Genomic DNA, 17,366 nt, shown 5'->3' with positions numbered 1-17,366 from the left:
ATGAAGAGATTTCGTCTAAGAAAAGCAACATATGGAAAGTCAGTTTCATGGTGGTCCATTTTTTTAATTGCTTTCCCAGAGTCTAAATTCACTGTTATTTTCCCATAGTCTAAATTCTGCTATTTTCAGATCCTATAGCTACAACAGGTAGCTTTTCTTGTAACTAAGAATGCCCACAGGAATCAGAAGACATAGAAACAGAGAGCTCTTGTTCTGAGCAAAAAGAAACTTATGGGAGAAAATAAATGACTTGCATAATGGGAATTTGTATAGATTTGCTAGGAACCATCATATTGACCTTAAGCTACCTCTCTTTTCTCCCCGACCTATGATTGCCATCGTTATGTAATTATCAGAGATATTTTGAAGTTGTGTTAGCACTTCTTAAAGCAATTGCATTGATAATAGCAATTATGTTCTTCTGCAAGCTTAGCAAATGAAGCACTGGGTAATAGTATAAAGAACTTTTCCCCACTAGGTCATGATTAACTTGATCTAGTCAAATACATAATGACAGAAAAATGTTGCCATCCAATTAATGGTGCAGAGTGGCCTATATATAATGAGCTGGTTTCAGTCCAGATCCTGTTCACAAGATAAGAAACAATCAATTTAATTGGGGATTAATTGGCACCTGGCTTGCCAGTCTTGAGAATCTTTAGGACATAGTCTTTATTTTGATTGTAAGCACCTTAGGGGAGACACTGTTTATTACTGTGTTTGAAAAATGCTGCACCATCATCCTTGTGAGTATAATATCTATCATAGATCTGAAACAACTTACTGTGCTATGCGTGTAATTGGAGACAACCAGAAGAACTGATTTTAATAACTATCAATCTACTGCCTTTGAAGAAGCATATGAAATGTTACTGTTGTCCCCAAATTATTCAAAACTCACACTAAGTGCAGAGGTTCTTCTTTTGGTTTGGGCAGATCCTGAGTTTGTCCAAAATAGTGCCTGTCTTCTGTTACCATGTAGGAAAATGTTCTGGAAGCAAACAAGTCTCTCTCTGACAGAGTATGAGACTGTGGAAGGAAGTAAAAATACTTAGCTCTAAAGCCTTAGAGATCTATCAGTCTTGTTGTATTTAAGGAAGATAATGCAAAACTTTGAGCAGGCTCTTGTCTTAGTATGTCCATAATAGCATTACAGGAAGCCACATGAATATATCGATGGGGCAAAAGATCCTTGACTCACAGTGACTAATGCTCATAAGCATTAGCCAAACAATATACATGACCAAACAATTAATTCAAAATGTCTAAAATAAATAGATACCAGAACATAGAGAAACTAAAAGAAATTACTTACTGCATGCATGGAAATTTCCTCATATAACATTTGTCTTCACCTCCACAATGATATGCTTTATTAACTACATAATCTGAGGTACACTTAGATTTGCTGGGCACAAGAGGGAATAATAAACCTAAATATGCTAAGCCTTGCTTGATCTACGCAAAGATATTTTTCTCGTTTTAGAAGAGCTGATGAAATAAAACCACATTTGAAAAACATCAGCACATGGCTTGGGGTTTATGGTTCTTACGCTGAGCTGGAGAATGAGGGAACTAATCAGACCTTGGGGACTATATGAATTTGACAACAGTGACTGAGGGAGAAATGGCAGGGGGGGAGGAGGAGAGAAAAAGAGGTGTGACTGAATGAAAATGAGTTGGGGAAAGGAACAACCATTTCAACATCAATATATCACTGCAGGAGTCTTTAATTTTGGAGGGTGAGTAACAATCAGCTGAAGGAGGAAAGTCAAAGCTGTGGTGAGATGAGGAGGGCAGGGCTACCTATTGCAAACAGAGTGAGCAGGGTTGGAGAGAAGAGTGATTAGTTTTGCTGGCAGCCACAGTAGCCAGGACTGCAGGACTCTCCAAACTCTTTTTCTTTTTGAAATCCATCTTTTGCTTCTACTTCCAGTAATTAAGGTCACCACACTAGGGCATTTACTGTTTGCCCTGATGAAAACCATTCTGAATTTGACAAATAGCATTTGTGTTTGTCTTAACTCCTCATCAAACAAGACCTAGAATTTTTACTCAGCTGCAGGAACAATTTTTCTTGCCTCTCTGAAAACTCTGTAGAGCAGATATTCTCACAAGATTTCCAGCATCTTTATGCCTTCAGAAATATCAGCAGAGACTTTTTCCAAACACTCCATTTCAGTACCGTAGATTTAACTTCAGAAAAAAGAAACTGTATGAGATGAAGGATATGATTGCAAACAGACATGCTCTATACGGGCTTACTAATTTAAACACAGTGCCACACTACATGGTTTGGAACTGGCTTGTCACAGCCCAACCTAAAATATAGTAAAGAAAACTCATATCTGTATACAAAAACTTACTAGATATACCTTGCGTGACATCTGTGTACACAATGCTATTTCTAATATAACTGTCTTTGGTTTTGCTATATTACTGTTCTTCGTTAGAAGAGACAGGAGAGGAAGATGGCACCAGACAACAAATGGGATTTTATTCATGAGAAGTAGCATACAACAGTATCAATTTCTCTTAAGATAAGAGGAATCCCATTTTAGGATGGAAGATTCTTGACCTCAGCAGGTGGAGCACCTTCAACTCATTACAGCTGTGGGCATTTTGTGAGGGTGATTCCCTTATTTCTTTCAAATCATCTTTTCTTCTGACACCTCCATTAGCAGCAGAGCTTGTTCACAGCTCAGCAGCCCCATGCAAAGCACGATTGGCTCCTCAGAAGCCCATGGGGAACTGGGGTCAGCCTGGGCACTTCAGAGAGGAATATCTTTTGAAAAGAAAATTGCATCAAATGATTTTACTGGCAGTATTCATGTTAAAAGCCAGTGGAACATGAATGGCTTTCAAATAAGAACAGGCCCTTGCTCCAGACTACAGATTCAACTAGATCCATATTCACAGCTTCAGGTTCAATCAGTGATTTTGCTAAGCACATGGAGAATCTCCAAAAAACATCTCTCAGCAGGACACAGAGGCTACATTTTTATAGTCGGTTCTACAAAGGAAAACACAGCTGCTGAGGAGGAACAGATTCTGCAGCCACTGAAGTACTTTCTTAATCTTCAAGGAAAAATAAGAGAAGAATGTAGGTAAGTAGCTTTACATTGAATACAACTTTTAAAAAATATTTCTTTCCATGAGCAGCGGAAGTAATTAAGCATTACTATAGCCTCACTTGCATTCACTGTTCATATGTCCTACTTGTTCAATGCATTAGGAGGTTTTTTTGATTCTCACTGACTGGATGACACACAGCCTAATGGAGTTTTAGTCCATGACCTGGGCTCCTGGGTACTAGGTACTGATGACAGATATTATCAAATAAGCTGGCATTTCTATACAGCAGAATATATTAATAAACAAGATGTTCCAGTTTAAGAATTTTGGTAAAAAGCTGAAACTTATAGTCTGAAACCTTTCATAAACAGGATTGTTGAGGCTGAAAAGATGAAAAATTGCATATAAGTATTTCTTACTGAAGATGGATCTTCAGTAGATGGGTTTATTTACTAGATTTAAGATGTGCTATGAGGACATGACAAAGAAGGAGGGGTAACAGGATTTTTACTACCATGCTTAGAATCAGCTGAAGATGATGATAGCTTTTGAACAGGATCAGAAGGAGCTTACAGCTTCTTGGGCTGATGAGACAGTGTTCTTATCTCTGCTGGATATTTTTCTTATGCAATTTTTCCCTTTTCCGAATAAATCCATTCCAGTTCCCTCAGATCTGTTTTCTAGCTCTGTAGATTGTAGCTTTTTGCTTTGGGTAGAGCTCTGCTGAAGCCCTGACCCTGTCCTGCTCTGCACTGCACAGTGCTGGTTGTCACCTCATCCACTTAGCTGGAGACCTTCTGCTCTTTCCAATTCTGCTAGGAAATAAGGTGTAGAAACTTACTCAGTCCTACTTCTTATCCTGTGTTTTTCACCACCTTGCTACCACCCATTCTTTCTTCCCTCCCTTTCTTTCCCTCACTTTGTCATTTTCATCTGGGATTCTTTGATCACAAAGAAAAGTTTGGATATACCACAAAATACTGGACGTACTCACAGCAGCCAAAAGGTCGGAGAGTCGATACAACAACATTTGGCCAGCAGCACTCATTGCTGCAATTTTGCACTACCTGCACAGACCTTAATGCCCCATAGAGTCTGTGGGAGGTATTTGACAAGCAAGGGTGCTCAGACAGCTGTTCCCTCTTCTCTTTCCTGTTCCTCTGAAAGTCACTTAAATAGATTTCTCAGTACAGCATTCAGTCTCAGGCACCCATTCACCATTTATCTTCCCAAGACATTAATCACAATCATGTGCAATTCAGAGCAGTTCCTGGTCTTTTTCCCTGAAATGAAAGTCACTCTTGTCATTAATATTATTGCTCATGAATCACAGTGATTTCCAGCCATGCCATCAATTATAAACACAGCTAATTGGAGTGCCGATAGGGCTGCCACTCTTCACAGAGAGGCTCCTGTCATGAGTTTTACTGGCCATGAATCACTGTATCATCAAACAAGAGACTCCCCTTCACTCCCCTCCACTGACCTGAAGCCAAGGCACCAGTATTGGCTTCCTGAAGTTATCAGGCTATGCAACGTCATAAATCCACATCTAATCAGTTCACCAAGGAAGATACTGTCTTTCTCTGTGCCCATACTGCTTGCAAGTCTCTCTTATGGCTGTCAGATCTTTGCATTAGACTGCCATCATCAGGGAAATAGGCAGAGAGCTTCCTCTGTGGCCTTACAGGTCTCATGCCAAGTCAATACTCCCCACACTTTTTCCAGGGGATTAACAGAGATGTGGCTATCAAAAAGATGATTCTCTTTTCTCTCCTCAGACACACAAGAAGTGCTGCCTCCAAGCTGTTTCTGAGGACTTCTGGGATGTATGCTGCTGCACAAATGATAAGTAGTAGCCAAAATCTATCACTTTTGTTTCTGAGCAACAGTATTCATGGGAAATGGATCTTGTGTTGGACTGTGAGTGAGGAAGAGGGAGACTGGGAATTTGAATCATGCCTAGGAAAAGAACAAGAAAATTGATTGCCTCTGCTGCCTCTAACTTTAAGCACAAAGCAGTGTAAGAGCACAAAATTCAGTAACTCTTCTGGTTGTCGTGCAAGAGAAAACCCCAGAAAAAAATGAAGACTGAATCTGTTTCCTCCATAGATGGCAAAGTATCAATCTACAAGAGACAGAGGAAATGTACACTAATGTGAATGAATTCATCAACTCTTACAACACCCGCTTCTCACCCACAAAAACACATTACTTGCAACACAACAAATTCTACTTTTGCAAATTGCGTTGACACACAATCAGACTGTCACTGTAACAACCAAGACTACCAGATAAATCCAATTCCCATCCAGTTCAGTGCCTCTGGTAGATCCAGTCACCTCCATCACTTTCAGCCAAATTTGAACTATCTCTCCACATATTTCACCGTCCATTGGTTGTTCCAGCCACAAGAGCCAGCTATCATCATCTCTATTAACTACCAAACCACAACCTTCACTCATCACCTCTGGTTTTCACTGACCAAGAACTTTTCCTCCTGGCTTCCTGACATTAACCTTGATTTCTTTAACTACTCCAAGTATCTTAATCATTCCTTCAACAGCCTGGAGATCTGTACTTGGGCCTCAGACATCTAGGGTATCTAGTCCTCACAGGTATTAACAGAACTGCAAGACACCTGTACTGTATCTTTAGGGCTAATGCCCGGGTGTTGCCCATGGTCTGCACTGCAAGCCACAGCATGAGCCATGGTCTGGCAAGGCCAGGCGCTGTGGTGGATGAGGGCTGCTTTGAGATGCACCTACCCTAGAGCCATCCCACTACGGACACGGCCTCCCACTGAGGTAGACAACAGTAATTACAGATGAAGCTGGACTAGCTGATACGTACAGGCAGCTGCAGGGCTGCCTACTGCCTGCTGTTTGTCCTGTCTTTAGACACCTCCCTACAAACCCTTCCCTCCCCTCCAAACCTTGTCCAATCACAGTTTATCTCTGGTCCTTAGTTTTCTGCTGCCTCAACTTGGTCTTGTGTGGTCCCTAGTCTCCATACCAACCCAATCACTAATAAACTAACTATATTCTAACTGTTAATCCTACAAACTAACTGAACAAGTAGCCTGAGTTAACCACAATAGTTAGCAACTTATGAATTTCTAACTATCTCTACTACAGCAGACCCTCCAGACCACTGTGAGAGAGCACCACATTCTATACTACCAGTACCTCATCCTTTTCAGTTGACATTAGTATGGGAAGAGGATTGTGAGAAGAAGATTTGACAGAAATATTTTTTTGAGTCATTTGGTTGGGTGAATGGCAGTAACTAGTTTATGTGAACTCAAAAGATGATTAGGCAAGAACTACAAGTCAACTGCATCTGCATGTGAGAAGCACTCTGTTCAAACAGGAGCAAAATTGCTCATATTTCCAGTAAGCCAAACATCAGCAAGCTTAGCAAGTGAAGACTGACCATTCTCAACAAAAGAACTCTCTGGTCAGCTAAGACCTTTCCCAACACCTAATTTAACCACTCTGTATGCCTTCCAAAGTGACTGTGACAGTAAGTTGTTCATTTTCCCCAGAGAAGATCATGTGAGGTATTGCAGCTAAATCAGAATATAGATTCAGAAATGACAAGTTGACAATACCTCATATGAACTTTTCCTCCATTTGCCTCATGGCTAAATAACCATCAGTTTAACAATAATGCAGATGATCACAGGCTGGTCTGTTTCCAATTCCCCTTAAGCAATAAGCTTACTGGAAAAAAAAATGTTCTGAACATTTTAATATAAGAGATATGAAAAAAAAAATCATTATTAGTCTAGGGATAACCTAAGTCCCATGCCTGAAATATTTTGTATTTTGCAAGAGAGAGTTCTTGACTCAATCTCAGCAAAGGGTGAATGACCTTATACTTAATTTCAGATGTATAAGGTCTGTCAAGATTAGAATAAAATCATTGAATGCCTCCTTTCTTTTTCCTTGAATTGATATAGTACATCCTGTGACACAAAATCAATGATGTCTAAAAAATGCAGAATGAAGAGTCCAATAAAATGAAAGCATTATTTTATACATCATAAATAATACATCACACAAAACTCCCAGTACATGCAACTGAGTTGTAAAAGACAACGTGCTTTGCAAAGCACAGAGGCCATCACCAGGTAGAACCCATAATACATCACACAAAACTCCCAGTACATGCAACTGAGTTGTAAAAGACAACGTGCTTTGCAAAGCGCAGAGGCCATCACCAGGTAGAACCCAGTGGATTACACTCCTCCAGTGGGGAAAACTGCAAAATATTGGACTGTGACAACTTAATTGGGAGCCTGGGAAGGAGAAGCACAATGACCTCTCCTCCCGCTGATACTGTTGTTGCTATTGCATATAGTACCTGTCCCCTTAAGTCTCATATGCAGCAATCTGGAAAGCTAACATAGTCTGTCTCCCCACTATCCACCTACCGGAAGGTTTTTACAAATGAAAATTAATTATAAATGGAAGACAATATGTCCAGTCTTATCATTCAGGGGTAAAGAACACCTTGTCCAATCTGCTTTAGTCTACACAGATAATTATTAATGACTATTTATTTATAATATATACATAATTATAGAAATGATAACCATCCCCAGATAATCTCCTCTGTGGCAAGTGTAATGGAAGGATATGCAGCTTTGAACATGACTTGTTAAAATTTTATGTTCTGCACCTATTTATGGTATTACCAAGTTAAATTTCACCCATTCCTTCGTTCAGCAGATGTGCATGGCTCTTTCTAATAGATGCAGATAATTGCCATTGCTATGTTTGGGATTTACAAATTGAAATTGCTCCTCTGTTACTTTCCTCTTTCTTTTCATCTTTGTACACTTGTGTATTTTATTTACTTTGTTCACCAAATGATTTTAGAAAAAAACTTATGCAGGAAGATGAAGGGTGTTTTCAAAGAATTTTTTTTGGGAAAAAAATGGCCTGGATAAAATTCAGTTTGATCACTTCTCAGTAGGTGTGCCATAACAAAAAAACTGCCCTCATAAAGAAATCCTGTATCTCCAGCTGGGCCCTGGGACCTTCTGGGTTTCTGATGATGCCGGAGTGTGAAAAATAAATACTAACAAGACTTAATCACACTCCTTTCTCCTATTCCCTTTGGCTTACTTCATCTACCCAGCAAACCCTGAACCATCAAAGATGTTTACTTGCCTAATATTAACCGGGGTGGTCTTATTATACAGCTTTAAGCTTTTCCATGATCACAGCTTTTGATTGCACATTTGAATCAGAAGTCCTTTTGTAGGTAAGGTAGCCAGCACAACGGGGCTATGGTCCTAGCCTACTGCTCCTTGGTAATACTATAAGGTAAATATGAGTCACAGCAGAAGAGATAGCTTCTAATCGAAAAAACAAACATAAACAAAGAAAAAATGCACAGAGGACTGCATTTGTTGCTGATGATTCGAACAAATTAGCAGCTTGTTTCCCCTTACAGCAAGAAATGGCATAAAACAGATAAGCAGCTGTACAAAAATAACAAACTTCACTTACTATATGCACCACTGGAGCTTGTTGCAGATGTGCATTTTTAGAAAATTATGTCCTAAGCACTCCTGGTTTTGCCGGTGTTTGTATAATGAGTATTGTGTTCTAATTTATTTTTAATGTGCAACTTAGCCCTTACTGCCAGCCATCCTTTGAATGAAATGTTGCTCCTCCATGAGTATTTCTGCATAAATATTTTATAACTGAACTAAATAAAAAATCACCTTATAACTACTTGAGGTTAAACTGCCGAAAAAGTGCAAGCAATTCCATTTTGCTTTCACATTTATTCCTGGTATTTTGTAAGGAAATCTCATTGAGGCAAACTCTCAATTTTACTCTAGTTCACACTAAATGACAAGACAATAAGTTCATTTTCAACATGAATAGGAATGAAACACAAATGTGTTACTGATACAGGGCACCTTCGCTATAATTGAAACTATAGAATAATGGCTGGAGACCTGTTTAAACCTGGTATAAAAAAACACAGCTTTCTACACCATACAGACTTTGTAGTTCCTGAGTCCCTTTGAAATCAGGATGTACTATGACAACAAATAAATATAGAATGTTTTTATTTAGAATGCAAGAGAAATTAACAGCATAGAAAAATTAAAAAGAATACATGTTAGCTAATTATCATCTTCTGAACAGTGTTAGAAATGACCTGAGCAAAATAAGTTGCCTTTTGTGATCAAAATGAATGCTGCATGAACACACTGTGAAAAAGAGTCAGCTTCTTTTCAATAGTATGTATCTGTAATTGGTTTAAAATAGATTTTTAAAAAGTGGGTCACTTACCATCTGCAATCTTGTTATATCAACATAGAGGAAGAAAAAGAGAAAGTGATGAAGTGCAATGACAGATGCACAGGTGTTTAGGGGATACACCTATGAGGACTGTATTCTTCATTTATTTATCTTTATGATTGAGAAAGTCCAAATAAAATGATTTCCAGAAAATTAATAAGAGAATAGGGACTCATAAAAATGTTTCATTACAAGATGTAAACAAACCCTGGAAGCACAAGCATGCAAACTGTAATCAGTATAAAAGCACAAAAGAAAAAAGAAAATTGCTTCAAATCACAATTAACCCCAGTCAGGACAGTTTGTTGCCACTGCTGAATGTGATCTTTTTTCTTTGTTTATCATCAGAATCAAAATCCCATGACTAATGTATTTAATCAGTTTTGCCACAATGAGTAAATGCCTCAAGGGTCTATGTAGCAATCCTTCACATAGGAAAGATTTACCAGAAGTTTGATTAATGGAACTAAAATATATTTGTTTTTTTATGTAAACTGCGTAGGATGAGAGCACCATCCTCTTCAGGACCCAGGAGAGGAATTAGGCTGGGCCTCAGCCACCATAGGCAAGGACAACTGCATTTAGTGATAAAGAACTATAACAAACTCAGGGTGCTTTGGCAAACTGTCAAAAGCAAAGATCTGTTTAACGTAAGAAATCCACTTATGAATAAAAGTCAGTAAAGATCATCATGAGTTCACTGTCTTGAAGAATACAAATATCTCTAATCAGAGTAGAAAGCCTAACTGGCATGATGAAGGCTTATGGTATAGTTTGGAGTGCTACTTAAGCTTATGCAGGCACACAAACACTGAAATGAAACAGCTTTGCTTTGCTGTCTGCCTCATTAATGAGCATGTTGCTCCATCTTAAATAATAACTGCAGCCTCTGCCAGGTCTTGGCTGCATTGGGTCTGGCTTTGGTGTGTCCTCCCTAAAATGCTAAAGCATCTGTCCAGGAAAATGGAAAATACTGCCCTGTCTTTAGGAAGTGCCTGGCTATGTAGGTGGACAATGAGTTATACTGCATCCCTTCCAGCTAATTAACATAAGCTTAACCAGGAGAGGAGGTTTGCTCCTTAAAGAGAGAGAAATCCCCAACAGGAAAACTAGTATCCTCCCCCAAACTGAACAGATAAGAATTAATCTCCTTTTCTTGTTACAGGAAAGCATATTTTCTGTGCGTCAGCCAAAACACATTTCATCCTGAAGCTGTACTGCCTATCTGCTAATACCAGCTTGGGCTTCTGGTCAGGGAGGCCTCACTGGACTTAAACTGGACTTGACTGCACTTAAGCTGAAACCATCTTCTCTACTTACTCTTTCTGATAGCTCCCTTCCTTGCTGGTTGTCCTCATCCCAACTGCCATTGTTAATTTCTCTTGCTAGGCCCTTTCCAGTAGTTATTTCTTCTGACTGCTCCTTTCCTCTATCTATTCCTGTTACCCACTTGCTGCTTATGCCACTGTGTGATGATACCGGCTTTTCAAGGCAAGTGCAGCAATCCACAGATGCCTTTGCCATGTAAACTTCCCTTCCTTGTTGTCTTCACAAGCAGTTAGCAAGCATTACATTAAGTAACTGCTCAGCCCAGGCCCTCCAGATATAGTTGGGTTTATCCAGTGTTTTGCCACAGCAAGAGTAGTTCATCAAAATTTGTAACTTCTTTTTAAACCACAACAGTCTCACATGAAATGCAAATGAAACCTCTTTAGGTTAGCCCCTATGTTACTTTTCTTCAGATCCCTTTACTCCCAACTCCATTTCCTGTATCATCTGGACTGCCTCCTTGTGGGACATTTCTAGGGCTCTTTTTAATCCTAACTTAAAAACAGATATGTACAATTTCAACAATTAATTTTAAAATGCAGCCTTATATATAACAGCATTGGCACAGTAAAACAGAGGGTAACCTGAGGTGCAGGAGTTGCAATGTGTGGCCAGTGGTGAAAAATAATGGGACCCTCATAGAACAACTTTCCCAGAGAAAAAAATTGCTTGAAACTACACCTTTACTCCATATTCTATACTTGTGTGTCCTGGACTGGTGGCAGAATACTGCTCTAGAAAACAGCTCTCTGGTGTCAGTTTCAGGCTAGGTATTTTCTGGCACCATATAGAGATTATAACCATAAAGTTAGTTTCCAAACAACTTTCCAGGTGCATATCAGACCTGAATATGCATTGAATCTATCTCCAGGCTTTTACACATACTTTGGAAACATTTTGGAGAAGGGGCGTGCAGCAGTGGATCTTTTCCGTGGATAATCTCCTGGACTTTGTGGATATCCAGAACCTTAGCACTCACTAGATTACTTCCATGTGTACCTGCAAAGAGTTAGGGGCAGACACTAAGAGAAGTACCACTGCCACAGGTGAAGTTATCTAGCCTTCAGAGTAGCTAGAAAGCCCAGAATCCACTGAGCAGGGTTTGCACAAAACTAGATGTCAATAGACTTGAAAGATAAGGCTCATTTGCTGCCCCTGCAGGCTCCCAGAGTTTCTCCTTGGTGAAGAGGAGATTGTGAAATGAGGCTTGCACTTCTGAGGAAAAGATATCCATAGGCTTCTGCACTGAGGAAAGCAGAATCAACTCAACACTTGTAACACTGTTTAGAACTGGAGATGTTGGAATAGCATATGATGCTATTGGCACTTAAAATAAATAGAGGCATTCACATGGCATAGTTTTGAAGCACCTGCCCTGTTCTGTGTGTATGAGTTTCTGCTCTGAATTGCTCAGAGATGCCAATGTCCCTTCAGTCACTGCAGAGACTTTTCTGGGTACTGGTCTAGTTGCACTGTTATAGTGTAGAACTCAGCTTCAGGTCCAGGTCTTCATTCCTGATCAGCCACACCACCTACCCATTGGTGTGTGTGCTCTGGCACCATTTTGGCACATGTCAGTTGGCCCTCTGGGTGATAAAATCTGAATGCAGAGAAACAGGACATGGGTATTTCAGTCCAACCCCAACTGCAGTATGGATGCACCTACATTGTGCCAGTGTCCAGCTGGCTGGCTGGCCCAAGGTACCTGAGCAGGTGTCTAAGATATCCACAGCCTTCATACCTTACCCCAGAACCAAGATGTTCAGCTCTGTGCCACCCTTGCCATCCCGCAACAGCAAGCCATATCTGGCTGAAAAGCAGCCCTTTAATTTAGTAAATTACTCACTATATCATATGTCTAGAGAAGAGTTAATGGAATATGGTATAAAATCAAGTACTTGTAAATGTTTGCAAAAAACATGCTTGGATTCATAGGTTTGCCGCTAACAAAATTTCTTCCAAACAGTATGAAACTATCTTGCAGGAGATGGTGGGATTCACAGTTCTGGTTCACACAGGCACAGGGGAGAAATAAAAATTTAAATTTTAAGAAGTTGAAGGCAGTATGTACATACATGCTTAGGACATTTTACCTGTTGCTACTACAGGAATGAAAGAAGATATCTGGTCTGGAAGTCACAACCAGTCCTCTCATGGCAGGCAGTTAACTCAGGTATGACTCTACAAAGGCACATTTTAAAGCCCACAGCCTAGTTTGTAGTGTCCGTAGGGACTGAACTGGATTGCCCAGGGATGATGCACAAACCCACCCTCAGCTGCCACCTCCATCAAGATCTCAGATGAAGCTGTTGATATTGATATTTGCATTGCTAGAAGGTTGAGAACAATTGAAGTTGCTAAAAGACTAGGAAACCGGGACAAAAGCCCAATAAGTTATGTTTAGGGAGCACATGCTGTCTGCCACTCTGCCCTAATATTTGGATATTTGTTTGAGCAGAGATACTACACCTGTACAGAGAAAAACCCTCTGGAATTATCTTGCACCTTAATCACCACTTTGCATGGTCTTTCTCAAGAGAAACATGGGGCTAATCACATTTTAGCATTATATACCTTGCTCAGGAGACAGCAGTGGTCAGGCATAGCAGATTAAGTGCAACCTAGCACCAAAACACCTCACAACATGGGCTACTGCTGCATACATATACAAACCGACCCACACAGATAGGTAGCACGCATATCTGAAAAACACTGCGGATTGCTCTTTTGTATGGCCAGATCCCTTCCCAGCCCTACCAGTAACATGTTGCCTCTCACACAGCAGAAAAGACCAGGTTCTTTTCACTTTATTGAACTCACAAAAAGTTTCTTCTCTTCTCCATTAGTCTAATCTGTGAGCTGGTCACCTGGGTACATTTCAGAGCAATGCCATTTCTCTCAGACTCCTGAACAACCAGAAATAGCTGATGCACGATCTCTTTCCAAACAATACTTCTGGAACTCATTTTGCAAAATACAGTTTCCATTCATTTTTTATTTTAGCCTACTTAAGCCGTGCTTTGAAAGAAACCTAACAAAGGTAGTAAGTTTGATTAACATTTTTGGGCCACTGAGTTTGTTTCTTCTCTCTTTTTTCCCCCTTTTTTTCCAGGGGTCCTTAATGCTTCATTTGCTCCTGGTCAATTGTTATGCCTAATGGTATTTCTATAGAGAGAGGACTCTCTCATTCAGGTTTTGCAATAGAAAGGAGGTGTAGACATCACAAGGAAGATCACTAAATGGCATGTGGGAAGCTTTGGGGTATATTTCATCAAAGAGATACCTAACCCAGAGGACCACTAGAAGCCTTTTAGTAAGTGTTTCTGTTCCCAAAATTTGAGAGGTCAGTTCTCTGGCTTGAAATTAACTCACATATTGTAGAGAAAGTTGTAAGAAGGAGGAGGAAGAGAGTTAATTGGGGCACTGTGGGTAATCCCCTTCATCCTGGTGTTTTATAAGTGTCGTTGGTGATCTTGAACATGATCTGTCTATCAGCTGCCTGTACCCCATGTCAAAAATCTCTGCTCACTAAGGGTGATGAGCTCACTAGTCTGAAAGTACTGCTCAAACAAAAGTCGCATTACCTTCAAGGAAGGAGAATTCAGTCTCAGGCAGAGTAACCACATTTGTCCAAGGGTCAAGAGTGGAGTAAGGGGTGAGAAATCTTTTGGCTCACAAGCTCCAAGACTCTCTCTCCCCTTCCACTTACCAAGCCTGATTGTGGACTTGGTTGAACTTCCTCACTGCAGCTGTCTGAGTGCCCTGGGTGCAACAAGGTGCTTGAGGAGGCTGCAGCTGTGGCTGGCACAGCCCCGTACATGAGGCCATGAACACAGAGGTACACAGGATGTGCATAAGCAGGGTGACTCAGAGGAGTCAGGCAGGTAATGAATGGGGTGGCTTGTGGCAGCGGGAAGAAAAGGCCACCAGAGTAACTACTGCACCTAGGTCTTTCCTTTCTGAAGTCTGTACTGCCTGACTGACAAACTTCACATTCAGATTGGAGCCAAGAACAGTAGTGACTTACCTTAAGTTCATACACATTACCAATACTAAAGGAAATTTTAAAGGCTATTTAAATACAGAATATTTAATCACTGAGTAAGTGAAGGTTATTTGGATAATGCAGTTCTGAAGCTTAATGCGAATCTCAAAATCATTTTTCTACTTATTTTGTAGTCAATCTTCAAAATTTCATCAAACTAGAAAGTATACTTAGAGTGCTCAAAATTCCCACAGAAAAGTGGTATAGGTAGGCCTGATGCTAAGGCAGATCTCAATGAAATAGAGTGCCACTTATTTAAAGGCAAAAAAAAATTAAAATCCTCACCAGAGACATGCTTTTTTTTATCCTGTCTACGCCTCCTCTTCAGTTGTAGCCATGTCATGGAGCAGAGCAAGAAGAATAAAAGCCTCTCCACTACTAAGATCTCAAGGAGCTCCAATGCACAAGGCACAACACCAACAACAAAAAAAATCTGTTCCTTGGCATTGTCTCACTTTCTCATGTCCAGCTAACTGGTGCTTTTCATTCCATGTACATTATCAAATATTTGTCCATCAGGCAACTTTCTTTAAACCACAGTTTTCTCCCAGATTTTGAAGGAGTGAAAAGTGAGGGTCACCTATCATCCATAAGAGCCCTTCAATCCTCTCTCAGTACTGCTAGCACTGCAGCTTGCTCTACTGTGCAGAGAAGAGTTGCTTGGTCACAGGCTTGCCACAGTGGTCCAAATTGTTGTTAAAGTTCTCTCTCTTAAGGTAAACAACTCTGTTAGTGCCTGGATTGACACTGCATTTAGCTAAGGATAAAAGAGCAAACCACATCCCATCCTTATACTCCTTCTCAAGAGCATTCCCTCCTTCATTACCAGCCACTTTGCAGGGCTCCTTCAGGCTGCAGGAGCCCAGTGCTCACTGCCCAGTCCCACAGGCACAATTTTCCTGGCACTGCGTGTTCATAAATTCTTCAGCAACAAATGCATTTTTACTGGGGCAAGCAGCATGTTCAGAAAAAGTTAGTTTTCTTTTGCTAGTTAAATCTCTCCAACTGGAATGACTTCTTAACCTTGGAATAGATTGTTACTTATGTGGCAGTGCAGTTTTAGCAGTTTAACTTCAAATTAACTCAGGAAACCTATATATATATCATTGATAATCAGTATATTAGCTGCTGTTGACATGGGTACAAACTAAACCCAAATACATCACATTAAAGCTACTGCAAAAGTTTCCAAATCAGTGTTTACATCAGTTTAGTTTTTTAAACAAGTGCAAAAGAATAAACCATTTAAACTAGTAGCATTCCTGTTTACACAAAGCACTTAAACAGGTAAAGCAGATATCTGTAGTCTATTGTCAACCAAAACAGTTACAATATCAAAAACATTTCTCAGTGTTTTACACAAATTCACTTTTACTCAGGTTTTACCATGCTACCAGAACATTGCCTACTAAGCAACAAGGAAGACAATGGTTGGGAAAAAAAAAAGTTACAAAACAAGCAGGGTGATTCCAGCTTTCCTAGAGTCTGCTAGCAGCCATCTGTTCTCTTGTACTTGACTGAAATTTATTGTCAATACATATTTCAAGGGACATTTCACAAAATACCGTGAAGCCTGGAAGAAACTTCAGAAAGCCAGCCTTGATTCCCTTAAGCAGTTTAAAAAGCAGATAGCAGTTTTTATAGGGTACAATATACAATGATCACATTCATAATAAATTAGCCATTTAACTTTCCTTACGAAACAAAGGGAAACTACTTAATGTGGCATGAGGTTAAATTTGATGCCACACACTCTCAAGCTTTCAAACCAGTATTTTTTCCAAAAATAGCAAAAGAAAATTGACCCAGTTCTAATGAGGGTTATTTGTGGTATGAGTCCAGTACTAATAATAAACAACTACAACTATGACAACTACAGTTCTTTTACAGGATCAGTTCTTGACTTTTGCCAAGCCATAACTCAGCACTATGGAGCAGAGAGATGGCTTCACACAGGACTGCAGTCTGACACTAGGACCAGATAAAAGCCAGTGCTCTGGATGCTGAAAGATCATTCAAAAGATTAATTCACAGGATAGTTTACCATCAGAGGAGTAGGTACATGTGCCAGCACTGTTATCAGGAAATCAACTTTCAGACTAAAGTTATTTTCTTTCCAACCTCAAATAAAAACCTAAGAATTTGAGGTATGAATCTTATTTGCAGTGAAGCTGCTTTTCATTGAAGTGACAGTGTAAAAGCTTTCAAGCAAGTAGGAATTACACTTCCTACACTTTAAAAGCTTTTTATTGTCAAAATTGTATTAAGAAACTTCTGTATAAACATGGCTCCAATAAGGTAACTAAGCACCCTGCCTTTTTTCCTAACTGGGTCACCTGATTTTTTCCTAATCAAGTGATAATTTAATTAGGAGGTCCTAATGGCCACTATTTTGCCTCTAAAATTAATACTGCAAAATATTTTCCTTTTTTTTTTTTTTTGGCCATCCGTCTATCTCCTGTTTTCAATGAAATCTTATAGTTGTGGGGACTGCCTCACCTGAGAATGTCTGGCACAATAAGACAGATAGGAGAGAGCTCCTTTTAAGATCGTGTCTGTGGGTTTTCTCAGGCAAGAAGCAGGAGTGG

The 17,366-nt window shown here is 39.8% G+C and overlaps 1 protein-coding gene across 2 annotated transcripts in view; it reads right to left on the bottom strand.

Annotated features, from left to right (window-relative positions):
• Positions 1-17,366, bottom strand: part of TMEM47 (transmembrane protein 47) — a 100,473-nt gene that overhangs the window by 6,684 nt on the left and 76,423 nt on the right. For both annotated transcript variants that reach the window (XR_015704791.1, XM_087757913.1), the window contains exon 3: positions 902-1,029. Coding sequence is in view for 1 of the 2 variants with exons in the window: in XM_087757913.1 (XP_087614039.1) it covers positions 902-1,029 (128 nt within the window). In the remaining variant the exon portion in view is untranslated. The remainder of the gene's footprint in view (positions 1-901; positions 1,030-17,366) is intronic.

Source organism: Nipponia nippon, unplaced genomic scaffold, assembly GCF_047370975.1.
Source record: "Nipponia nippon isolate SJK-2023a ecotype South Korea unplaced genomic scaffold, ASM4737097v1 scaffold_2, whole genome shotgun sequence".
NCBI classification, from domain to species: Eukaryota; Metazoa; Chordata; class Aves; order Pelecaniformes; family Threskiornithidae; genus Nipponia; species Nipponia nippon.
This window is presented reverse-complemented; position numbering and strand designations above follow the sequence as displayed.